This window comes from Uloborus diversus, chromosome 9 (genome assembly GCF_026930045.1).
Source record: "Uloborus diversus isolate 005 chromosome 9, Udiv.v.3.1, whole genome shotgun sequence".
NCBI classification, from domain to species: Eukaryota; Metazoa; Arthropoda; class Arachnida; order Araneae; family Uloboridae; genus Uloborus; species Uloborus diversus.
The window spans coordinates 12,680,290-12,704,726 of record NC_072739.1 but is presented as its reverse complement, the minus strand read 5'-3'; the positions used below and the strand labels follow the sequence as shown (position 1 = coordinate 12,704,726).

The window sequence follows — 24,437 nt, the reverse complement described above, 5'->3', positions numbered from 1 at the left end:
TACTGGACGGAATGCAATGAAATTTGGGGTACGACCGTAGATGCATTCAACCCCCTTAAACTCATTTATGTAGCAAAACAAATAGGGGTTACTGTTTGAAAATTCAGAGTTGTGGTTAATTTGGTTTTGTACATGGCCCCTTATCAAAACTCATCCATGTCGGATCTTTTACCAGTAAATTTCATGGCAAAGTTAATCTCTATCTTTATTGTAAACACTAAATTTCGCTGTAATATTTACTTCCAATTGTTCCTGGATTCTTAACAGTGTAGTTAACTAATTTTTAGTCACTGAGTCACTCCATCTGCAACGGTACTTACGGTCAGCAGGCGATGGCGCTGACGTAGGCAATGCCATTTTAAATGCGACTTTGAATAGTTTTTCACGAATATCTTTTGTTCTACTGGACGGAATGCAATGAAATTTGGGGTACCGTAGATGCATTCAAACCCCTTAAACTCATTTATGTAGCAAAACAAATAGGGGTTACTGTTTGAAAATTCAGAGTTGTGGTTAATTTGGTTTTGTACATGGCCCCTTATCAAAACTCATGCATGTCGGATCTTTTACCAGTAAATTTCATGGCCAAGTTAATCTCTATCTTTATTGTAAACACTACATTTCGCTGTAATATTTACTTCCAATTGTTCCTGGATTCTTAACAGTGTAGTTAACTAATTTTTAGTCACTGAGTCACTCCATCTGCAACGGTACTTACGGTCAGCAGGCGATGGCGCTGACGTAGGCAATGCCATTTTAAATGCGACTTTGAATAGTTTTTCACGAATATCTTTTGTTCTACTGGACGGAATGCAATGAAATTTGGGGTACCGTAGATGCATTCAACCCCCTTAAACTCATTTATGTAGCAAAACAAATAGGGGTTACTGTTTGAAAATTCAGAGTTGTGGTTAATTTGGTTTTGTACATGGCCCCTTATCAAAACTCATGCATGTCGGATCTTTTACCAGTAAATTTCATGGCCAAGTTAATCTCTATCTTTATTGTAAACACTACATTTCGCTGTAATATTTACTTCCAATTGTTCCTGGATTCTTAACAGTGTAGTTAACTAATTTTTCGTCACTGAGTCACTCCATCAGCAACGGTACTTACGGTCAGGAGGCGATGGCGCTGACGTAGGCAATGCCATTTTAAATGCGACTTTGAATAGTTTTTCACGAATATCTTTTGTTCTACTGGACGGAATGCAATGAAATTTGGGGTACGACCGTAGATGCATTCAACCCCCTTAAACTCATTTATGTAGCAAAACAAATAGGGGTTACTGTTTGAAATCAGAGTTGTGGTTAATTTGGTTTTGTACATGGCCCCTTATTAAAACTCATCCATGTCGGATCTTTTACCAGTAAATTTCATGGCAAAGTTAATCTCTATCTTTATTGTAAACACTAAATTTCGCTGTAATATTTACTTCCAATTGTTCCTGGATTCTTAACAGTGTAGTTAACTAATTTTTAGTCACTGAGTCACTCCATCTGCAACGGTACTTACGGTCAGCAGGCGATGGCGCTGACGTAGGCAATGCCATTTTAAATGCGACTTTGAATAGTTTTTCACGAATATCTTTTGTTCTACTGGACGGAATGCAATGAAATTTGGGGTACCGTAGATGCATTCAAACCCCTTAAACTCATTTATGTAGCAAAACAAATAGGGGTTACTGTTTGAAAATTCAGAGTTGTGGTTAATTTGGTTTTGTACATGGCCCCTTATCAAAACTCATGCATGTCGGATCTTTTACCAGTAAATTTCATGGCCAAGTTAATCTCTATCTTTATTGTAAACACTACATTTCGCTGTAATATTTACTTCCAATTGTTCCTGGATTCTTAACAGTGTAGTTAACTAATTTTTAGTCACTGAGTCACTCCATCTGCAACGGTACTTACGGTCAGCAGGCGATGGCGCTGACGTAGGCAATGCCATTTTAAATGCGACTTTGAATAGTTTTTCACGAATATCTTTTGTTCTACTGGACGGAATGCAATGAAATTTGGGGTACCGTAGATGCATTCATCCCCCTTAAACTCATTTATGTAGCAAAACAAATAGGGGTTACTGTTTGAAAATTCAGAGTTGTGGTTAATTTGGTTTTGTACATGGTCCCTTATCAAAACTCATCCATGTCGGATCTTTAACCAGTAAATTTCATGGCAAAGTTAATCTCTATCTTTATTGTAAACACTACATTTCGCTGTAATATTTATTTCCAATTGTTCCTGGATTCTTAACAGTGTAGTTAACTAATTTTTAGTCACTGTGTCACTCCATCAGCAACGGTACTTACGGTCAGCAGGCGATGGCGCTGACGTAGGCAATGCCATTTTAAATGCGACTTTGAATAGTTTTTCACGAATATCTTTTGTTCTACTGGACGGAATGCAATGAAATTTGGGGTACCGTAGATGCATTCAACCCCCTTAAACTCATTTATGTAGCAAAACAAATAGGGGTTACTGTTTGAAAATTCAGAGTTGTGGTTAATTTGGTTTTGTACATGGTCCCTTATCAAAACTCATGCATGTCGGATCTTTTACCAGTAAATTTCATGGCCAAGTTAATCTCTATCTTTATTGTAAACACTACATTTCGCTGTAATATTTACTTCCAATTGTTCCTGGATTCTTAACAGTGTAGTTAACTAATTTTTAGTCACTGAGTCACTCCATCAGCAACGGTACTTACGGTCAGCAGGCGATGGCGCTGACGTAGGCAATGCCATTTTAAATGCGACTTTGAAAAGTTTTTCACGAATATCTTTTGTTCTACTGGACGGAATGCAATGAAATTTGGGGTACCGTAGATGCATTCAACCCCCTTAAACTCATTTATGTAGCAAAACAAATAGGGGTTACTGTTTGAAAATTCAGAGTTGTGGTTAATTTGGTTTTGTACATGGTCCCTTATCAAAACTCATGCATGTCGGATCTTTTACCAGTAAATTTCATGGCAAAGTTAATCTCTATCTTTATTGTAAACACTACATTTCGCTGTAATATTTACTTCCAATTGTTCCTGGATTCTTAACAGTGTAGTTAACTAATTTTTAGTCACTGAGTCACTCCATCTGCAACGGTACTTACGGTCAGCAGGCGATGGCGCTGACGTAGGCAATGCCATTTTAAATGCGACTTTTAATAGTTTTTCACGAATATCTTTTGTTCTACTGGACGGAATGCAATGAAATTTGGGGTACCGTAGATGCATTCATCCCCCTTAAACTCATTTATGTAGCAAAACAAATAGGGGTTACTGTTTGAAAATTCAGAGTTGTGGTTAATTTGGTTTTGTACATGGTCCCTTATCAAAACTCATCCATGTCGGATCTTTAACCAGTAAATTTCATGGCAAAGTTAATCTCTATCTTTATTGTAAACACTTCATTTCGCAGTAATATTTACTTCCAATTGTTCCTGGATTCTTAACTGTGTAGTTAACTAATTTTAGTCACTGAGTCTCTGCATCAGCAACGGTACTTACGGTCTGCAGGCGATGGCGCTGATGTAGGCAATGAGGACGATGATGGAGAAGGAGTATCCGAGTCCGCGCAACGCGAACACCCACACCTCATCCTCTGGTTCTACATATTTCTGTCCAGGAAAAATAACATTCCATGAATTACACAGAGAGACGTGCACAACTTTTCTTTTTTTTTTAATTTAATACGCCATCCCTTTGTACATATTGAACAGTGTTAAACTGAACAAATTAGGGGATGACGCATGTGAAAATTTACAAACATCCCATCATTCAATTTTGATACATACAGAATAATTTTGTTCTATATATATATATATATATATGTATATATATATATATATATATATATATATATATACACAACATGAGATACATTTTAAGAACATATTTTAATTATACTAAATTCAAAGACACTGAAAAATTGAAAGAATAAATACTAAAGTGTACTCTAATGCCAGCGCAAAGCTGCTATAAACAAAAACAGTACAAACATATTCATGGATGAACAATCTAAATAAAATTGAAGATGCAAAAAGCAAGAACATCAAAAAAAAAAAGGTGAACTAGGGGACCGACACTTTCTCAAGGGGAGGACCGGTCCCTAAGTTCACAAGGCCCTTTCTGTTTAGCAAGAGGGAAGGTCCCAATAACTTGCTACCCTCCCCGAGAGCCTTGGAGGAAAATTGAACAAGAAAACCTGAAAAATAATGAATGAAAGAATTTTCAGGTGAACCATCAAAAGGAAGAAACAATCAGAAAGCAGACCTTGATGTTTATTCATATATATATATATATATATATATATATATATATATATATATATATATATATATATATACAGAACTTGAAACGAACGAAAGATCAATGTAAACAAAGCGCAAACTGCAGCACATAGAATTATATCAAATATTTAAGATTTAAAATGGCAGAAAAATGTGAGTATATAAACGAATGAAAGATCACAAACAAACACAACATTATAACAAGCAACTTCTGTTATAACAAACAAGCTGCTTCTTCGTCAGTGGGTACTTCATCTTTAACAAATATTCATTCTGTATTTATTGCAAGCTTTAGTTTATAATGATATAATCTGGTTTACTTGCTGACTATCGCGACGAGTTCCGAAACATGTGAGGCTCTGCTTAGGGCATGCTGCACCCTCCCACTGACGAAGAAGCAGCTTGTTTGTTCTTATAATTATATTTGTTTGTGATCTTTTATTCGTTTACATACCTACATTTTTCTGCCTTTTTAAGTCTTTATATATATATATATATATATATATATATATATATATATATATATATATATATATATATATATATAGAGAGAGAGAGAGAGAGAGAGAGAGAGATAAAATATTTACATAAATGTGATGAGAAAATGAGAAATCTCAATAAATAAATAAAAGATAAAATAAAATAAAAATAAAATAAAATGCAGCGGGTGGTTCAGTGGTAGAAATGCGTACAACTGTATGAATAATAAATTCAACTAGAGATACAACTAGAGAACAAGGACATGTACGATGAAGAAAGCACAAAAAATGAATACAGTGAACTCCCTCTATCTGAACACTCCCTAATGTGAACACCCCGATATTCTTAACACATTTTGATGATCCCGGCGAATCTCCATAGACTTAACATAGGCTGACTTCTTTGTACTCTAAACACCCTATAACATGAACACTCCAGTATTATGAACGCTATTTTTAACCCCATTCGATTACTGTCCCTCTATAGGGTGTTCCGTTTTAACCTGCAAGGCCTTTATTTTCGCAACCGTTGATTCTAGACGTATGCTTCCAATTGCAAAAAAGTTCAAAATCAGATGCAGAGTTAAGACATTGAAAGTTTGAAGCAAAAATAAAAATGAGTCAAAAAATACAAAATTTAACTTTTTATACGGGCCCTAGGTCCCCAAACTCATATTTAGACAAATAATCTCCATTGAAAACTTACTGACACAACAGAAACTTGACATTTATGCGACAAAACTCAAGGAGATATTTGAGTTCAAAGTTTTTAGGGACCATACAGAAGATGAGACTGGAACTTATCGCCCTTTCCGAAGAATGATATTGTCGAAATAAAAAAACAAGGTATTTTATTTTTTTCACTGCTATTCAAAAAGAAATGCAAATGTTATGACGTGATTCACAAAAACACACGACAAAATCTCGAAACATTTTAAAAACCATAGTCTATGCACACATATATTTTCAAACACTCGTTAACCGCTATATATTCCCCCAAAAGGTGTTATTGACGGCGAGTGAAAAGCGGTGTAAGCTACAAAACGCTGCGTTTCATATCTCGGTGAACATTGGTAGTACTATTTTGTAGTAAGTTACCGCCCTAAAGCTAGGGCTAAAGCAGAAATACTTAAAATACACAACCAGCTCAGTTGTTCCATACGAGAACTGCAGTTTCGTGCTTTTTAGCACTCATAAGCCCGGAAGAGGAATCAATATTCCGAAATAGGATTCCTATTCCGGGCTGATGGAACGGCTGACGAAACTGCAGTCCTCGGATGGAGTAACTGAGCTGGCGATGTATTTTAAGTATTGGTAGTACTAATTTTAAACTTTTTGTGCTGGAATTATTTTTCAATGGAGATTATTTCCCTAAAAATAAGTTAGGGGACCTAGGGCCCGTATAAAAAGTTAAATTTTGTAATTTTTGACTTATTTTTATTTTTACTTCAAACTTTCAATATTTTAACTCTGCATCTGATATTCAACATCTTTGCAATTGGAAGTATACATCTAGGACTAACGGTTGCGAAAATAAAGGTCTTGTAGGTTAAAACGGAACCCCCTGTAATACTGAACATGTTCACAATCGGCACTCGGGAATTCCTATGAACCAAATTGGAAAGACTGAAATACTTTCACGGTTTTATCGCAATGATTGAAGGGCATTAAAGAGAAAATGGAGGGAGGAAGACGAAAAAATATTTTTCTGGATATTACTGCATCACATGAAATCATTTAGCTGAGCAATATGAGCCTGGAGTTTCTATCAGTAAACTTTATTTCAAGAATCCAACCATTGTATTTAGTTTTTATTCAAAACCTTTAAAGCATGACTACCTACAAGCAAAATGCGGCTGAGAATCACACGGAAACATTTTCACTTCGATGATAACACGTACCTTGCATGAGAGTATACAACGCAAAAACAGATTAAAAATAACTTTTTTTTTCAGGTATGGTACCGATAGCTGTATTGTAATATTTTAATACTGAACTAGTGGTAACCGCACGACTTTGCCTGAAATAGAAAAATTAAAAGGTCTTTCGGTTCGGCTGTATATTTACAAATAATTTATGGTGAATTTTCTCGCCAATTGGCCTGTACCCATTTTACGGTTCCACGTTATGATAATTTCGTATCTCGCCAATTGGCTTGTGCCCATATTACGGTTCCACGTTATGATAACTTCGTAATTTATTCGTCCGTCTTATGATAATTTTGTTTTTAAAATTGGAATAGAAATGAAATCACATCGAATTTTCGAAAAATCGCTTCGAGGTGCACACCCCCATGCTACAAACTAACTTTGTGCCAAATTTCATGAAAATCGGCCCAACGGTCTAGGCGCTATGCGCGTCACAGAGATCCTGACAGACAGAGATCCGGAGAGAGAGATTTTCAGCTTTATTATTAGTAAAGATGATACGTTAAATTTTTTAAATTGGAAAAGTAAAGAAAAAATGCAAGAGTTTGGGTTGTACTGAGTTGAATTAGACATTGCACTAGCCACCAATCCAAATTTCAGCACTTCTATCTCAGTTACTGGTATAGCTCATTGGACAAAGTACTTCACACAGTCTACTAACGCAATGGAATAAATATACGTGCATTATCCAGACTCCCTCTATAATGAAAACCTCTGTAATCTGAACAATTTTTTTGGTCCAATGAGTGTTCAGAATAAAGAGAGTCAGCTGTAAATCAATAAATAAATAAAACAAAAACGACTATAAGTTTAAATTTAAAATTGTTCGAGAAAAAACACCCATTGGTTTTTGCTTTTTGCTACAAAAATACATATGTTTCTTATTGTTGAATGACTAGCGGATAATCGGGTGTTTACAGGACTAAAGTCGAAAGGGTCTGGTATAAATAAGGTCGATTACGGGGGATGGTAGCCGTATGTGGAAACAAGAAACTCAACGAGTTTGGTCATAGAGGAACTCGTAATTGCGAAACATAATTTGAATTCATGATGTGTGTTAAATATTTTATTTGCATTTATAATTTGCATGTATTTTTTCTCGTTTCAGTTAAACTTGAAGTTGAAGTATTTTAATGTAAATTCATCACGTGATCTAATGACGTGGTATGCGCCCTTTAAATAGGCTGAATGCCGGTTTAGAAACTTGACTCTTGAATCAATCGATGCGGTATCTTGATGGCAGTCACCCTTAACGTGACTGAATTACCTCTATAAAGATGTTAAATACTATATACGTGTACATATGTAAATAAACGTTTTTATTTCAAAATAATGGGTCATGAATATATTGCAGCATTTTAACTTAACTTGAATACAGAGGAAAATATCTTGACTAATGAGATCAAACTTGGCGTACTTGGAAATTTCATCTTGATACATTATATTTATGAATGTCAAAATTCAACTTCGTGATTTTTAGCACTCGACTCATTTGATTTAATGGATTCATTTCTTTTCGGTGTTAACAATATCAAAGACATCGATTCGATTCGGTATCGATTCAGAGCATCGAAAAGTAGGGGTATTGTAATGCCCATACGGAAATTAAAGAATAAGGATTCACGCAATTGGTGAAGGAAATTGCGTGGTTGGGGGAGGACGTACCTTTGGTATGGGTGGAATTGCGATAAGTGCATACATTCCTAGAGCATCACATGAACAGGTTGTATAAAGCTCGGTCGCATTGAAAGCAGTGCACCCTTCCGAAGTCCAGCCACCAGGTTTGGAAACACTGCAAAAAAAAAAAAAAAAAAGTTTACAGATTTTGTTTAACAAACAACTTTGTACTTGAAAAGTAAAATTAAGGAACAACAACATCACAAAACATAAATAATAACTTCAGACACATGTTTCGATGTTACAAGGAACGCCTTTTTCGATGCAAAAGAAATGAGCTACTGGATGAAAAGATATCCGGCAAAAGGCTTTCGTTAGATGTCTTTTCGTGCATAAGTTCACTTATTTCGCAGTAAAAAAGGGGTTCCTCGTAACACCGAAACACGTGCATGCAGTATTCTGCAATTTTGTGCAATTATACGTTGTTGTTTTTTTTCTTATTTTTACGTTTAGAGATTTTCACGAAGTGAAAGATGCAGTTAGTAGGTTGCTCAATGATGGCTCCACTAAAGATCTAAATACGGTAAAACTCCAATTATCCAAACTCTAACTATCCAAATGTCCTATTATCAGAATCGTTTTGAGAATTTGATTAAAAAAAATTAAGGCTATTGCAATAGCTGCGATTCGCAAAATAATGAATATGTCGACGCACAGTCTTATCCTTTCCCTTCTCAAACAATGACTTTCACTTACAATACGGATTATACATAGTACAAGAAGAGTGACAGACGCTGTATCAGATTTAGCGTTATCGAGGGTGCACCACGAGGAGGCCTGCTACGTTACATCCCTTGGGGCAGGCGGTGGGATTAAATATTTGCTTCTCATTTGCCTCCTTGCCAAAAAGTAGTAATACTTTCAGACTCGACCTCTGCTTTACAGGCTCTATCTTGTAATCACCATGAACTTAAGAGTTCTCGTACACAGAGCTGCAAAAAACTCCTGAGAAGTATTGGGAAAACTGTAGCTTTTCAGTGGGTACTATCCCACTGTGGTCTGCCAGGAAGTGAAAAGGCTGACTTTTTGGTTATGAAATGAACTAGTATTCTCCAAAGACCATAAGGAGCCTTACCACTCCACTCTGCTAAATTGGAGATCAAAAGAATTTACAGAAATTCGTCATGCTGCTTCCCAGGCAGCCGACGGCAAACCCTGGAGAAAACTGTGTGAGATGTCCCACTGTATCCCGAATTCTCCTCGAGCTGCTGCTGTGGGTGCAGTATGTATGTTGTCTAAATGTTTGTACCGTTTCCACCTGACGGATTCTCCGAGCTGTACTTTTCGCAACTGTGGACAAGTCATGGACGTTGCTCGTCTGGACGACTGCTCAGAACTAACAAATTTTAATTATGTTGCCGAGAGATATTGGAGAGCCCATGGTTTAATGACCTAATGGCCAATTGACCCGGCATTTCAGACAAATAAAATATACATAGGACAGACTATTAATGTAGAGCACATGCAAGCACACTTAGTTCTGCGGAGTCGGAGTTGGACTGATTCGGCGTAAAAAAGTTGGAGACAGGAGTCAAAGGTTAAATTTTCCAAAAGTCGAAGTCGGTCATTTTCCTTCAAAGTCCTCAAGTCTGCCAGTGCTTACAAGGCCGTAGTCATTGTCGGAGTAGAACTGATTTAAGTGTAAAGGAGTCGGACTACCGAAGGTTCAAAAATTTCCAGTGCCGGAATCGGTCATTTTCCTTTAAAGTCCTCAACCCTGTTAGTGCGTCCGGAGTTGGAGTGGAACTGATTTAAATGTAAATGAGTCGGAGTCGAAAGTTCAGAACCGGAATCGAAGCGGGTGATTTTCCCTTTGGCTCCACGGCGGCTTCCCTTAGCATGAAAATGAAAAGCTTCACCTTTCTAATTGATTAATAAAAGCTCTATTTCTTTAAAAAGTTTTTCTCTCATTTTCAACAGACATACAGTAGTTGATTAAAAGGGAGCTTTTTTTCAGAAAAATTCAATTTTCCGAATTTTTGATTATCTGAATGGGTCCGGGCCCCAATTGATTCGGATAATTGGAGTTCTACTTTTCAAGGTTTCTTGTGGCGCCATCTAGGAAGAAACGGATTAACTGAACAAGATTGCTTGCTATGAGCATATTTATACGAAGGAGGAAATACTTTTCATTCACTTACTCCGGAATTTCCAAGGAATCCGACCATCGTACACATTCCCAACTTCCGATCTAAGAAAGAAAAACAAAATTTTCGTACCTCAGAATTTTATGAGAGTGAAAAAAAAAATTTACGCGACATTTCGCAGTTTGACACTATTTGTGTTAACTTTAAGGTACTTAAAAAAAAAAAAAAAACATCTTTTTGCAACAGACAGCATTTTATTTCAACTGTAAGCATTCTTGTTATACATTGTTTAAAGTTGCAAATATTTATATTTTTACTAGCCATGTATGCCAGCTGCATTTAAGCTACCTTTACTCCTGTTCGGGCATGGGACATTTCTAGCCCACTGATTGGTTGTTCTGGATGTCAATCAAAGTTTCGACGCCATTGTACTCTTATTCAGTCTCAAACACTATATTTCTAGGTTAAACTATCCATTGAATAGAATTTGTGTCTAAGAATAAGATCTGTAACTGTGAATTCAATGTAGCTAACGAAAATGTCTTTGTTATTCCCAAGAAATTCAATCTCTTATAACACAAATTATAATGTACAATTTAACAACTACTTTAATAACAAAGTAAGTGGTGGCGCCCTCTCTTAGAGAATACAAAAAACTACTTTTCATGAAATCACTGGAATTTGAATTAGAACATATTTTTAACGATGTGTCAGTGTAAATTACTTTGTAACCTACTAAGTAAACTATTCATATATTTATTTATTTTATTTTTTTCATTCTTCATAATATTCAATTTTATTCTTAAAAATAAATAATTTAAAGATATTTCTTTGCAATGAAATCATTGACAATAAAAAAAACAAATATTTAATAATTGTCGACGTAAGTCCTTACTTGTTGATTGCTTACGTAATGTAAAATAAGTAATTTAAAATGTTTTCATTTAAATTACTACAATTTTCACAATCATACAAATCAGTTTCAAATTACTGCACATCATTATAATTGAAAACCCTGCTGGTAACGAGAAGATTTCTTAGATTTAAAAAAAAAAAAACTACAGATTTTTAAATTTCTGCATAGTTTATCAGCGAATTTTGTGTCATTAATACATATTTTGGTAAAATTATTAAAAAAAACAAAAAAAAAAAAAAAAAAAAACAAAATCACACATATTTTAAAGCTATGTCCGGTTGGCTTTTGATCCATCTATAATTTGCGATAAGAATAATGAACTTAATTACCCGTTACATAATTCAAGCAAAAAAACCCATGAATCTCTGGTCCTAAAAAACCACGTCATTTTTTTTTTTCATTTCAATCAAATATTGATGTAAAAAATTATTTTATGTAGTTAACAGTTCAATAGCTTTTTTAGTTTATTCTAAATTTGTCTTAAAAACTGAGGACAAACGAATCTTTCTCAGTAAAAATTTTATCTTTTAAATTCCTTTTTGTGTTCGGTACATCACCCTGCTAATTCCAAGCCCATTTTCTGGGATCTTCGAAATTACGATCATTACTGCGTAATAATATTGATGACTCTTAACTTTATTTGAAAATGAAAATGGAAGCTTTTCTTTTTGAAAGTCACACATGTTAACTGTTTTTTTTTATCATTAGTTGAATCAACGTTTAGTACGCATCAATGTAAAATATTTCGTAGTTTACGCAGATAATTTTTCAATTCCCTTTCGTGTTCTTCATAATATTTAAATTTTTATTATAAGAAGTTATTAATTTTATATCTTTGTAATGAAATAGTTGATATTTAAATTAAAAGCCTGTTATTCAAATTGTAAATGTTTCATAACCACTGACTTTATCCTTTAGCTAGATTAGCGATTGCTTACGTAGCATGAACTCAGTAATTCAAAGTGTTCTCATTTTAATTCATACACAAAAATGTAATATTAATACACATTAATTTCAAATTAATATTTACTATAATTTGAAATTAATCTCTACTGGTTAAAGAAAGTGTTTAAATGTAAAAAAGAAGTAGTCAACACATTTTTTAACTTCTGTAATTATTTATTTCTTTAACAAATTTTGGTTCATTAACAAATATTTTGTAAAAACAAAATTTTGTAACTTTCCGGACATTTGAAAATTTTATCGAGTTTATTTCAGACGAAAATGTCTCTTCTGATTTTAATGAATTGCATTCTTTCTAAGACCAAATTAATAATTGGCATATCATTTTATGAAAAAAAAAAAAAAAACTTCATGTTGCCTCTTTCTTAATCAATGCAAAAACAGTTACCATGTCTGAGTTCAAAAATAAAGGTTTTCATTTTTATTTATAAAGGAAGTTATAAGTCATGAAATACTATTACACAGTAGTGATGATCGTAATTTCGAAGATTGTAGGAAATGGGCTTTGGAATCAGGAGGTTGGGATGAAAAGGAACTCTTGATCGTCAAAATTTTCTAATTTCATTTGTTCTCAGTTTTGAAGAAAAATTTAAAATAAACTATTTAAAGCGATTAAACGATTCAAACTGCATAAATAATTTTTTACATGGACATATGAATGAAATAAAAATTTCTACGTGGTTTTCGGAACCAGAGTTTCAGGCTTTTTTTTTGCTCGAATTATGTCGGATAAGTTCATTATTCTGACCGCAAGTTATAGATTGGTCAAAAACCAACCGTATATAACTTAAATATATCCGCGAAATTAAAAATTTCGATTTCACCCAAAATATGCTGAGTGAATAAGTGCAGAAATTTTTAAAAAATGTCGTCTTTTTATGAATTATTTTTTTAACTAAAAATTTTTTCGTTAATTGCAAGGTTTTCTCTCCAATTACAATAATAACTAATAATTTGAGACTCATTTATGTGATTTTAAAGATTGCAGGATTGAAAATGAAAATTTTTAAAATAACCTCTTCGAACTATGTAAGCAATCACGAAGTGAGGGCTAAATTCAGTAATTATAAAATATTGGCTTTTTTAACTGGCAGTGATTTTATCACATATCTAAAAATTACTTGTTTTCAATTACAAAAAAACAAGTATGTTATGAACCATGTGGAAAAAAAATGAACAATTTACAGAGTAAGTTATTACGCAATTTACAGTGAGACATGTTTAAAAATATATTCTCATTAAAATTCAAATATCATCCTTAAATGTGATGTTTTTCGTATTTTCTAAGAGATGGCGCCACCAGTATTTGCTTGTAAATCGTTGTTAAATTGAACATTACAATTTGTGCTATAAAATATTGAATTTCTTGGGAAAAACAAAGATATTTTCGTTAGCTACAATGAATTTTCAGATACAGATCTTATTCTTAGACACAAATTCTATTCAGTGGATAGTTTAACCTAGAAATATAGTAATTTGAAATTGATTTGTATGATTGTGAAAATTGTAGTAATTTAAATGAAAACATTTTAAATTACTTATTTTACATTACGTAAGCAATCAACAAGTAAGGACTTACGTCGACAATTATTAAATATTTGTTTTTTTTTATTGTCAATGATTTCATTGCAAAGAAATATCTTTAAATTATTTATTTTTAAGAATAAAATTGAATATTATGAAGAATGAAAAAAATAAAATAAATAAATATATGAATAGTTTACTTAGTAGGCTACAAAGTAATTTACACTGACACATCGTTAAAAATATGTTCTAATTCGAATTCCAGTGATTTCATGAAAAGTAGTTTTTTGTATTCTCTAAGAGAGGGCGCCACCACTTACTTTGTTATTAAAGTAGTTGTTAAATTGTACATTATAATTTGTGTTATAAGAGATTGAATTTCTTGGGAATAACAAAGACATTTTCGTTAGCTACATTGAATTCACAGTTACAGATCTTATTCTTAGACACAAATTCTATTCAATGGATAGTTTAACCTAGAAATATAGTGTTTGAGACAGAATAAGAGTACAATCGCGTCGAAACTTTGATTGACATCCAAGAACAACCAATCAGTGGGCTAGAAATAATCCTATGCCCGAACAGGAGTAAAGGTAGCTTATATGCATGCCCGTACATTAGTAAAGGTAGCTTATATGTCTCCTAGCTTTGCACGGTTTACCTCGAAAATAAAAGTTATGTCAAGTGACGCGTGATCAACAATAACGCTTGAACCAAAAAAAAAAAACGGAAAATTTTGCGGCAGATTCCGGAAAAATAACCAAGAAGGAAACATTTTAAATCTCCAAACTACAGAAAAAGCCTCGAAACAATAACCAGAATTTTATTTTCTCATATTCGAGAAAAAAAAATGGCAATAGATCTTTCATCTCAATAATTTTCTTCACGCTACAAATTGACAATAAAAGTATTGTTGCGGAAAGTTAAGATGAAGCACTTAATAATAAGTTGAATGGAGGGAAAGCTTTCTAAAAATAGGGATATTAAGTCGAAACCTAAGTATCATAATTAATAGTTTTTAATTGATATCTCTGCTAATTATTATCGGATTGTGTTAAATAGCCAAACATAAAGACGGGAAAATTACGGGTTCATCGATATCTGGTTCAATGGTCAGTGTATGTATATATATATATATATATATATATATATATATATATATATCTCCGACACGCTGTAAATTCTACGTAATAAACCTAGACCACAAATAACCTATTTACTTATATTTACTTTTACAAGTAAAATTGCTTCAAGGAATTCGATCTTTTATTTTAAAAAAGTTGCTAAAGTGTTGGTGTTTTAACTATGCAAATAGTGACCACTTGCGAAGCCTAGTTTCGAAAACACAGTGACTTTTATGTTTAATTCTTGACATTGTGTGCTATTGGAAAAGCTAGGGACATTAACTTATTTTTAGCACTGAGAAAGCTGTATGAGTTTGCTTAGTATTTGAAAACTAGATTGCAGTATGAAACATTCACATATGGTAGTTAGAGTGCGCGTTAGTCCTTTAAATAAGTTTAGACAATCAGTAATAAGGTCTTACCTTTGGTTGGTTGAGTTCTTCCGCTGAATCCCCTCGCAGCAGATTTGCTTTCTGGAATGAAGAAACTAAATATCAATAATTCGCAACTCCAATAAACTATAGGGTGCGCTGCAGTCACTGTCAAATGGCGGATGAAAAAGGTAAAACAAACAAACGCCATAACATAATTTGCTTTGATGCATAGTGAATGACAGTAATTTTTCATCGTGTTTGTGAGGAGCTTTCTTTTTTATTCTTCTGAAATTACATTATACCATAAACTGTCTGAAGCCTGTAATTTACCTCAAAGAAAACACGTGGAATGGAATGTTTTACCTTTTTCGGTAGTATTGTTAATCACCGCAAGGAGCTCTAGAGTTGTGAATGCATTGAGTTTAAAATTACAATAAAAATGAATCAAAATTATACATATAAAAAAAATCAACTTGGTTTTCGCACACATTCTAGAGGTATCAGGTTCACACTTCTAGAGCCAAAATGTTGAATGAGTAAACTCTCACTATCTACAGCAGCTACCCCCCCCCCCTTTTTTGGCTATATATGTACAGAAGGGTGGTTCAAAAATGCATGTAAAAGTTGTTTCTCCTCGATACCAGGATACCCTGGAGCCCCTACACATTCTTCAAGTGCCATTCGGGATATTCTGACTGAACAGTATCCCAATGGGTTGGTCGTACGGTCCTCATTCCCTACCCACCTAGACCACCTGACCTGACTCCAGTGGACTTCTTTGTTTGGGGATTCTTAAAACCAGAAGTTTGCAAAACAGAAGTAGCCAGTTTGCAGGAATTGAGCAACTGGCTTGATGGAACAGTAGTAGTGAAACTAAGAAATGAAATTTCACTTAGAGCAACGGTTGTTAACGTTTACAAAAAGCAAGGGCATGTTTTAGGTGTGGTGGCGATCAATTTCAGCATCTACCGTAAATTTTAAGATATTTTAAATGTACTGATTGTGATGTTAGTGTAACTTTTTTATTATTGATTTTTCCTTTGTGAAAAGCACGGGAAAGTAATGTTTCTTTTATTACTACTTATTGTGTTTTTTCACTTAGTAAAATGCTAAAACTATTATCCTGATATAAAGTTATGATTGTCTTAAACAAAGAAAGCGACATACTTACGCGAAAAAGAAAATTTAAAACAGAAAAGTGCGACTGTTCGCTGGTTTTCCTTTTTCAACGAATGGAGATTTTTACAGTTTCAAACAAAAGCCTGAATTTCTACTGAACTTAATGAAGGTCCATTATGATTTGTTGTTGTATCATCTGAAAGCTTGTGAAATGGGCAAGTTTTTGAGAGATTTGCCCGATTGTAGCTCATACGGTTATTTTGAAAATGTCGATTGAAAACTTTGGCACCATTTCAATTCTGAGTCTGTCCAGTGTTTCAAACTTGTAGCTCGCTGTAAAATGCGACTATCTTGATGAGAAAAGTGTCATTTTGTAGGATTTAGTCTTGTCTTTCCAAACTTGTACTTATTTTGGGTACAGGTTCCACAGGAATCTCAGAATTCGATCGTTTTCTCAGATTTTTTTTTTTTTTTTTTTTTTTGGCTATATTTTCTTATATTTAATATAGCTCGGTTACAGTTAAGGATTCAGTGGCGGATCACCGAATAGGCGCATGAGGCGCTAGCTGGGGCCTCCAGCAAAGCAAGGGGCCTCGGAGCCGCGTCACTTCCTAAAAGATGGAAAGTCAAAATTTTGAGTGGAAAATGCTCAAAACTGCTGGAAATTGACAGTTAGTCATAGATTTTAGGCACGGGCTGATTGCTCCCTATTGGGCCCCCTGCGTCTAAAGGGGCCCCAGGCTTCAGCTGTCTTCGTTTAAATTTTTCCGGGAAAAAACTTTCTTTTGAGAATTTGCCATGGAAAGTCATAATTTTGAGTGGAAAATGCTCAAAACCCATGGAATTGACAGTTAGTCATGGATTTCAGGCGCGGGTTGATTACTCTCAATAGGGCCCCCCTGCGTCTGAAGGAGCCCCAGGATTCAGCTGCCTTCGTTTGAATTTTTTTTGGGAGAAAAAAACTCTCTTTTGAGAATTTGCCATGGAAAGTCATAATTTTGAGTGAAAAATGCTCAAAACCCATGGAATTGACAGCATGGATTTTAGGCGCGGGATGATTGCTCCCAATATAGGGCCCCCTGCGTCTAAAGGGGCCCCAGACTTCAGCTGCCTTCGTTAGAATTTTTCTGGGACAAAAACTTTCTTTTGAGAATTTGCCATGGAAAGTCAAAATTTTGAGTGGAAAATGCTCAAAAGTCCTGTAAATTGACAGTTTGTCATGGATTTTAGGCGCGGGCTGGTTGCTCCCAATAGGGCCCCCTGCGTCTAAAGGGCCCCCAGACTTCAGTTGTCTTCGTTTGGATTTTTCTGGAAGAAAAAACTGCTTTTTTTTTTTTTTTTTTTGTGTGTGTGTGTGTGGATATGCCTTGGAAAATCATAATTTTGAGTGGAAAATGCTCAAAACTACTGGAAATTGACAATTAGTCATGGATTTTAGATGCTGGCTGATTGCTCCCAATAATTCCCCCTGCATCTAAAGGGGCCCCAGGCTTCTGGTGGCTTTGTTTAAATTTTTCCAGAAGAGAAATTTTGGACAGTTTTTCTTTTTTTGTATGTGTATAAGGTTTAAGTTTCAAAATATATATTTGTTTCTTTCCTCCGGAAAACTTCATCTAGCATATTTCGCACTGTACCGTAACTCAGCACTTTTTCTGAGATAGGAGAATTCCCGCTTTTTTCTTCAAGGTCGTATTTTGTCCCTGAGAAAGTGGGGTGTTAGATAAGAAGTAACAAAAGGAAAGGCATTTTTATGGCACTAAGACAGGGGAGTTGGGTTGACCTTGGAAAATCGCCGCGAGAACTTTTCTGTCCGGTCCATTTCAATCCAATTCAGTAGTTCAGTCAGTGAGTGTTGTCTTGTAAGTGTTCAGAATCTTGCTAGTTTAATGAAAGAAAAAAGCATTTACAAAAATAAAACAGCCCTGGGATTTAGGTGAGCAATCACACTTTTTTTTCTCCAATGCGTTTTCCTTTTTGGTCATAAGTTCAAAAACGAAATTGTTTCAAAAGAGTCGGGAAAAGTTCTTTTTGAGGCAATGCTCCTACGCAACATTCTTTTTACGATGCTGAATTTTTCTTGCTGCCGAGCAGGGCTGCGGAGTCGGAAGGAAAATGGTTGACTCCGACTCCAAGATTTTGAAACATCCGACTCCGACTGCGGCTTTTTTATTTTTTTAAATTTATTTTTTCAAATCCCCCTTATGGGAAGGGGGGAAAACTCCTAAATAGAGATTCAAATATTAATTCCTTTTTAATGAAATTTTCGCGTTGTATTTTATTGTAAACCTAAGATGCATACAACGTTAGAAATTCAATATGAAAATCAAATTATCCGATAGGTGCGATTTCTAAAGTAAGATTACTAAAAAGTCCCATTTTTTAAAAAAATGAAAAAGATTAATTTTCTCCCCTTTAATGTTTAACAGATGCTGATCAAATCATGTGCTTTCAATTTTTGAAAGCACTGAGAAGAGTGAGAGAAAGAGTTTTGAAAGAAAAAAAAACTTTTTTGCTAAGTCAAAAACTTTTCTCTTGAGAGGTGGCGCCCCTCCCCCTCCCTCCCTGGTGGCACTCATCTGGTGGGTGACACCTCAACTTAATTTCAGAGTTTATACAAATTGAGATTCTTTAATTCTGAAAAAATTCCCCAATAATAAATCTTAAATTTCATCTTAAAAATTTCAACAAAAATATTGCACTATATTGCGGAGAGAGGTCGTGTACATGTACGTCTGGAGCAAATTTTACACAAAATGTGGCGGTATACAGCTTTGTACGAATAGCTTTAACTAGATACCTACATTTCTTGGCTCAATTTTTAATTTTAATTTTTTAATTGACGGCTTCAGAATGAACCTTAATATGAAGATTTTAGGATTAATTATAATTATTGAGTGTTGTAAGCAATAAATCATATACTAATTTTATTTTGTACTTTTCAGTGTTAACCAAGCTTTCTTAGATAAAATTTTTAGAATTAAAAAAACATTTAGGGGGGGGGGGAGTGTTGTACCTTGGGGCACTGCTAATTTCTAAGAATCTATTTTTAGCAGCCGTGTTTTTATAATCTCTAATAGTAACCTTTCACCCTAAATGGTGCCATAGTAAAAATCAGCATCAAATGAGTAAAATTGACGATTTTGTGAGAGAAAGCGAATTTCATGACTCAAAAGTAAATATTTTCTTCTTTTTCATTTCATTTTCCGTCTTTGTATGTATTTGTAAATTTAGTCAACTGAATTTTATTCTGTCATAAAAGAGAAGTACTTTCATTATTTTCTCATAAGCAAATTATTTATAGTGCTTCTAGATTGACCATCATTTTGGTTTTCATTAAATTGGTGATTGTACCTTAGGAAAGCCAAACATTTTGTACCTTAGGACACGTTACAAGGTACAACATATGCATGATTCTTAATAATTAAGATATGTTTAGGAACATGGAACAATGTTCTAATCTTATATGTAGTCTTTTAAACAACTTTTTCTTTTCTGGTGCAAAATTGGTTCAAGTATAAAAAGGCTGTTTCCTGAATCATGAAGACTTTCCCATAGAACAACAGGATGTGTCCCAAGGTACAATAGGATGTTGAACCTTGGGGTAGCTTGGAAGTTATACTTTAAATGGCTGGCAACATTTTATTTTCAAATTGTCTGAATTAAAAAATATATATTCTATAGAAGTATGTTGGGCTATTTTAATGTGACTTTTAGATTTTAAATTTGATTCAAATAATTGACGTTAAAAATTAAAATATGAAAAGTGTTCCAAGGTACAACATTATCCCCTATATTTTATCGGATCTTTTGTATTTGTGCTTTCGTACCAACACTCTTTTGAATTTACCAAGCACCCTGAAAAGTTTCTCGACTTGCTCAAGCGATACATGCATTCCTTTTACTATTTTATAACAGAGATCGAGGTAAAAAATATATTATTTTTATTTCAAAGTAATTATTTAGAAAATGTTAGGCAACAAAATTGTTTGCTATCAGTTAAATTAAGTTAGAAAATAAGCAAACTAGGAGACGGCGTAGGTAGCAGTTACAGAAAATTCGATAAACAATCAAGCCAGCTGGTTGCCACAATGAGTTATTTTCTTATTAGTAGGTATTTATACATGTAATCAAATTAATTGGTAGTTAATTTTTCAAAAAATGCAAGGAGAGTCAGGAAAAATTAAAGAAAAAAAATGAAACCCGGAGTCGGAGTCGACATGTTTTCAAACGACTCCGACTCCTTTACCCTAAAATGAGCCTGACTCCGACTCCACAGCCCTGCCGCCGAGTTATGATTATTCCACAGCTGTCTTTTTTTGTTTGCAAGTTTTCCGTAAAAAAAACTGCTTTCTTGCGCACAAAAGTAAATTTTTATAGTTTGTTTTCAACTGTCGCGTAGGGTGTTTAAGTAGTTATATCATATTAAACCAAGATTTGTGTTCCTTGAATAGAAGACATGATTTTTCCTAACAGAAGTTTCTGATATTCGCTGATGTTTTTTTCCCACGTTTCTGAGTTAACGTAATGGTGTTGTTTCGGTCAAGTTGATACGTTGCGTTTAGATCTAGTTGAAACCGAATTATACTTACGCTCACAAATTTTAATAGTTATTTTCTTTTTCCAGAAAGGCTTAGAAATGACCCCCCCCCCCCCTATACACACACACACACAAAAAAAAAAAAGAACATCCAGGATTCGCATTTGAATTTCGACTTCTTGAATTCAAATTACGCTTTTTACAATCATGAATTGCGATAAGTACCTACATGTTGGGTTTCTTGTTTCTACAAATGGAAGATAATGGAAATGGTCAAGAACGTTACACCCGTCATATTATGACTTTGGATTTTCTAGAATTGGTAATACGCATTAGCGGAGTACACGGGGGGGGGGAGAAGGGACACTTGTTGACCCGGGCCCGAGCCTGATGGGGGCCCAAATAGTAGGGGTAAATAATATGGAGGGGGCCCGTAAAAGTTTTATTTGTGATGGGTCCCAAAATTTCTGTACACCCTCCTGGTAATACAAGACATATCCACAAAAAAGAAATGGTGATTCGGATACGGTAATACAGATGAAGAATTAATAGCCCATATCGACCAGTAGGTACACTTATAATAAAGATTATTTGCAGCATATAACGTTATGTATTTTTATTTCTTATCAATCTCAAAAGATGGGAATTAGTAATCTTTAAATTTTGTATTCAGATGAATTTTTGCTGTTTAATTTCATCTAGATAAGTTTTTTGTTCTGAAAAACTTAATTTTACGCAAAAAAAGCCTTTTTTAAATGCCAAGTCTGCTTGAGCTAAGCCTCAGACAGGGGCGGTATTTTCGGCATTTCGTTTGGGGGGTCGATTTTCTTGAACAGGATTTTCCTCAGTATGGTATAAAATACATATTGGTTAACAGGAAGTGATAATAAAATGGTTTTAATGTTAAGAATAATAAGGCAATTTTGATGTTGAGAGCGAGACACAAAAGTCATCTTTCAAATGACTGACCTGATTGAAACAGTCAAAAAACAATGGAAGCAAGAAAGTTATGTTAAAAAACACATTTCCTTCAGATTCCTCTCTGTAAAATAACCAAGAAAACTTTTTAAATTGGGCTAGTATTTATTTTGCGTCATTAAAAAGTATAGTCGCACAATTCACAAAACAGTTCTTCTTCCCTCATGCTATAAATTTAACTTATAAGTGTAATATTTTCTTTTTTGTTTTCTGTAACCGATCTACGTAATATTGAACTTAAGACCAATGATAAATGTATCTAATCAAATCCTGTCTCAATTTCTTGAGAAACTGAATTGATCATTTTGTTCGAAAATTACTAAGTTTCAATTGTCAATCCATGAATTATGATTAACGGATTGAAAGTTTTGTGATAGAGTGTAGCATTGTTCAAAAAAACGCTCCACAATATAAGTACAGTAAACGAAAATTCAAACAAAGTCATACCAATCAAAATGACATCAGATTTCCTATCATTGAAAAAGTCGCTTTCCAGTAATTCGTCCAGAGGACTTTTATAGATTTAACTCTTGAATACCATCGTGTGTCACTCAGAGATTGTCAAGTAAAGAGCATCAAGATATATTTGTAGACGTGAAAGTATTTTTTGATATAGGATGTTTTTCAAAAAGAGCATAGCTTTACAAAGAGTTTCTAAGAAAGCATATAATACATCGAGTTACTAAAATGTGTTTCTAGTACAAGGAGTCAATGAATACTTACTAGCTAAACATTAAAATATAACATGAGCATTAATATTTATGTAAAATGACATGGAGTTTACGCGTAAAAATTGCGCAGTCTCAACACTGTACCGGCATCTCATACAAGATGCCCGATCATAACATAGACTACGCATTTTTGACATATTTAACCCATATGAAGAGACTACTTCTTTAGTTAAGGAAAATAATTATTCTAAATCAGTTTTTTCTGTTCTGAAAATGCAAGCAAATGATTTTATAAGTTATCTTAAATGAATTGACCATTTTTTATTTTTCTGAGTGAAAAATTTGGGAGTGCAACCGCCCCTCTCACCCCCCCTCCCTATTTGAAGCGCCTGGCCTCAGACGATTTGTAACTATGACTACGAAAATTTTGCTCTCTAAATAAGTAATAAAAACAGCCATCGCCATGGTAATCTGAAAAATCAGAGCAACACCAACTTTGGTCAAGTAAATAATCAATAAGCAATTCGTGATTGCTCAAAAAAAAAAAAAAAAAAAAAAATTAATTTTTGGCATCTTGAATTCAAATTATGTTTTTCGCAATCACAGGCGTGTATGTTTGTGTAGGCGCATGTGTGTGGGTGCGTGTGTGTGTATGTATGCATGTGAGTGCGTGTTGTGTCTGCAGTGCTGTGTGTGTAGGTGTTCGTGTGTGTGTATGTAGACATATGTGTTTGTGTCTTTGTGCAGGCATGAGTGTGCGTATGTGTGTATGTAGACATATGTGTTTGTGTGCAGGCATGAGTGTGCGTATGTGTGTATGTAGACATATGTGTTTGTGTGCAGGCATGAGTGTGTGTATGTGTGTAGGAGTGTGTGTTTGTGTCTGTGCGCAGGTATGAGAGTGTAGGCGTGTGTGTGTAGGACATGGACGCAACCTGGAGACGGTTTTCGCAAGAGGAGCAGCATCGTGAGGCCGGTCGACGCGACGGTGGTGCTGGCAGAGAGTGCTGGCAGGAAAATAAAATCAGCGTAACGCCAAAAAACAGTCAAATAAGAACAATAAGCAATCGTGATTGCTCAAAAAAAAAAAAAAAACCCTCAAATGAATGAAATTACTCTAGAAATATTTAAAAGAGCGTAATTCGGAGAAGATAGCCATACTTTATTTACATTAACTAAATCAAATTTACTTTTAGCATCTCACTCGAACAAAATATTTTGTAAAAATCTTTTTTCAAAACAACCCTTAAAAACTTCATTTCGCTTATTACTTCAGCGCAACAGTTTATTCTTTTGTGTATCTACTTGACTCACGTTGAGTATAGTTAATAAATTTCGAGAAGAAATTTAAGATATTATTGTTGCGAATACATTATCTCTACAAAGGTTTGAAATCATTATTTAATAAGAAAATTTTGCTTGAATCCGATGAAATTTTGATTTGGTACGTAACCCTCGTAAAAAAAAATATAAAATAACAAATATAACAAAAATCAAAATGTAAAATGTGTCTAAACTATAACCGGTCTAGCCTATTAAGTTATCCTTTAAGTATGGATTGCATCATACTGTACAATTTTCAAGAAAGAAACAAAAGCAAATCTCTCACGAAGGTTTTCATCACATTTTAAATATCCCGTAAAGTTTGTCTACTGTTGTATTTTTGAAACTATACAGTTTCGAAAATTGGGAAGGGGGGGGGGGGGAGGAATTGATCTCTATCTATTGTTTTGAAAAAAAAAAATCGATTAAAGGCAGTCCCTGAGCTCCATCC

At 34.2% G+C, this 24,437-nt stretch overlaps 1 protein-coding gene across 1 annotated transcript in view; it reads right to left on the bottom strand.

The window, feature by feature from the left end:
* The window catches only part of LOC129229754 (adhesion G-protein coupled receptor D1-like), a 137,598-nt gene that overhangs the window by 67,778 nt on the left and 45,383 nt on the right, over positions 1–24,437 (bottom strand). Inside the window, exons 13-16 of the mRNA XM_054864124.1 lie at positions 15,407–15,457; positions 10,512–10,561; positions 8,359–8,485; positions 3,505–3,614 (exon numbers count right to left, since the gene is read on the bottom strand). Of these exons, the coding sequence (XP_054720099.1) occupies positions 3,505–3,614; positions 8,359–8,485; positions 10,512–10,561; positions 15,407–15,457 (338 nt within the window). The remainder of the gene's footprint in view (positions 1–3,504; positions 3,615–8,358; positions 8,486–10,511; positions 10,562–15,406; positions 15,458–24,437) is intronic.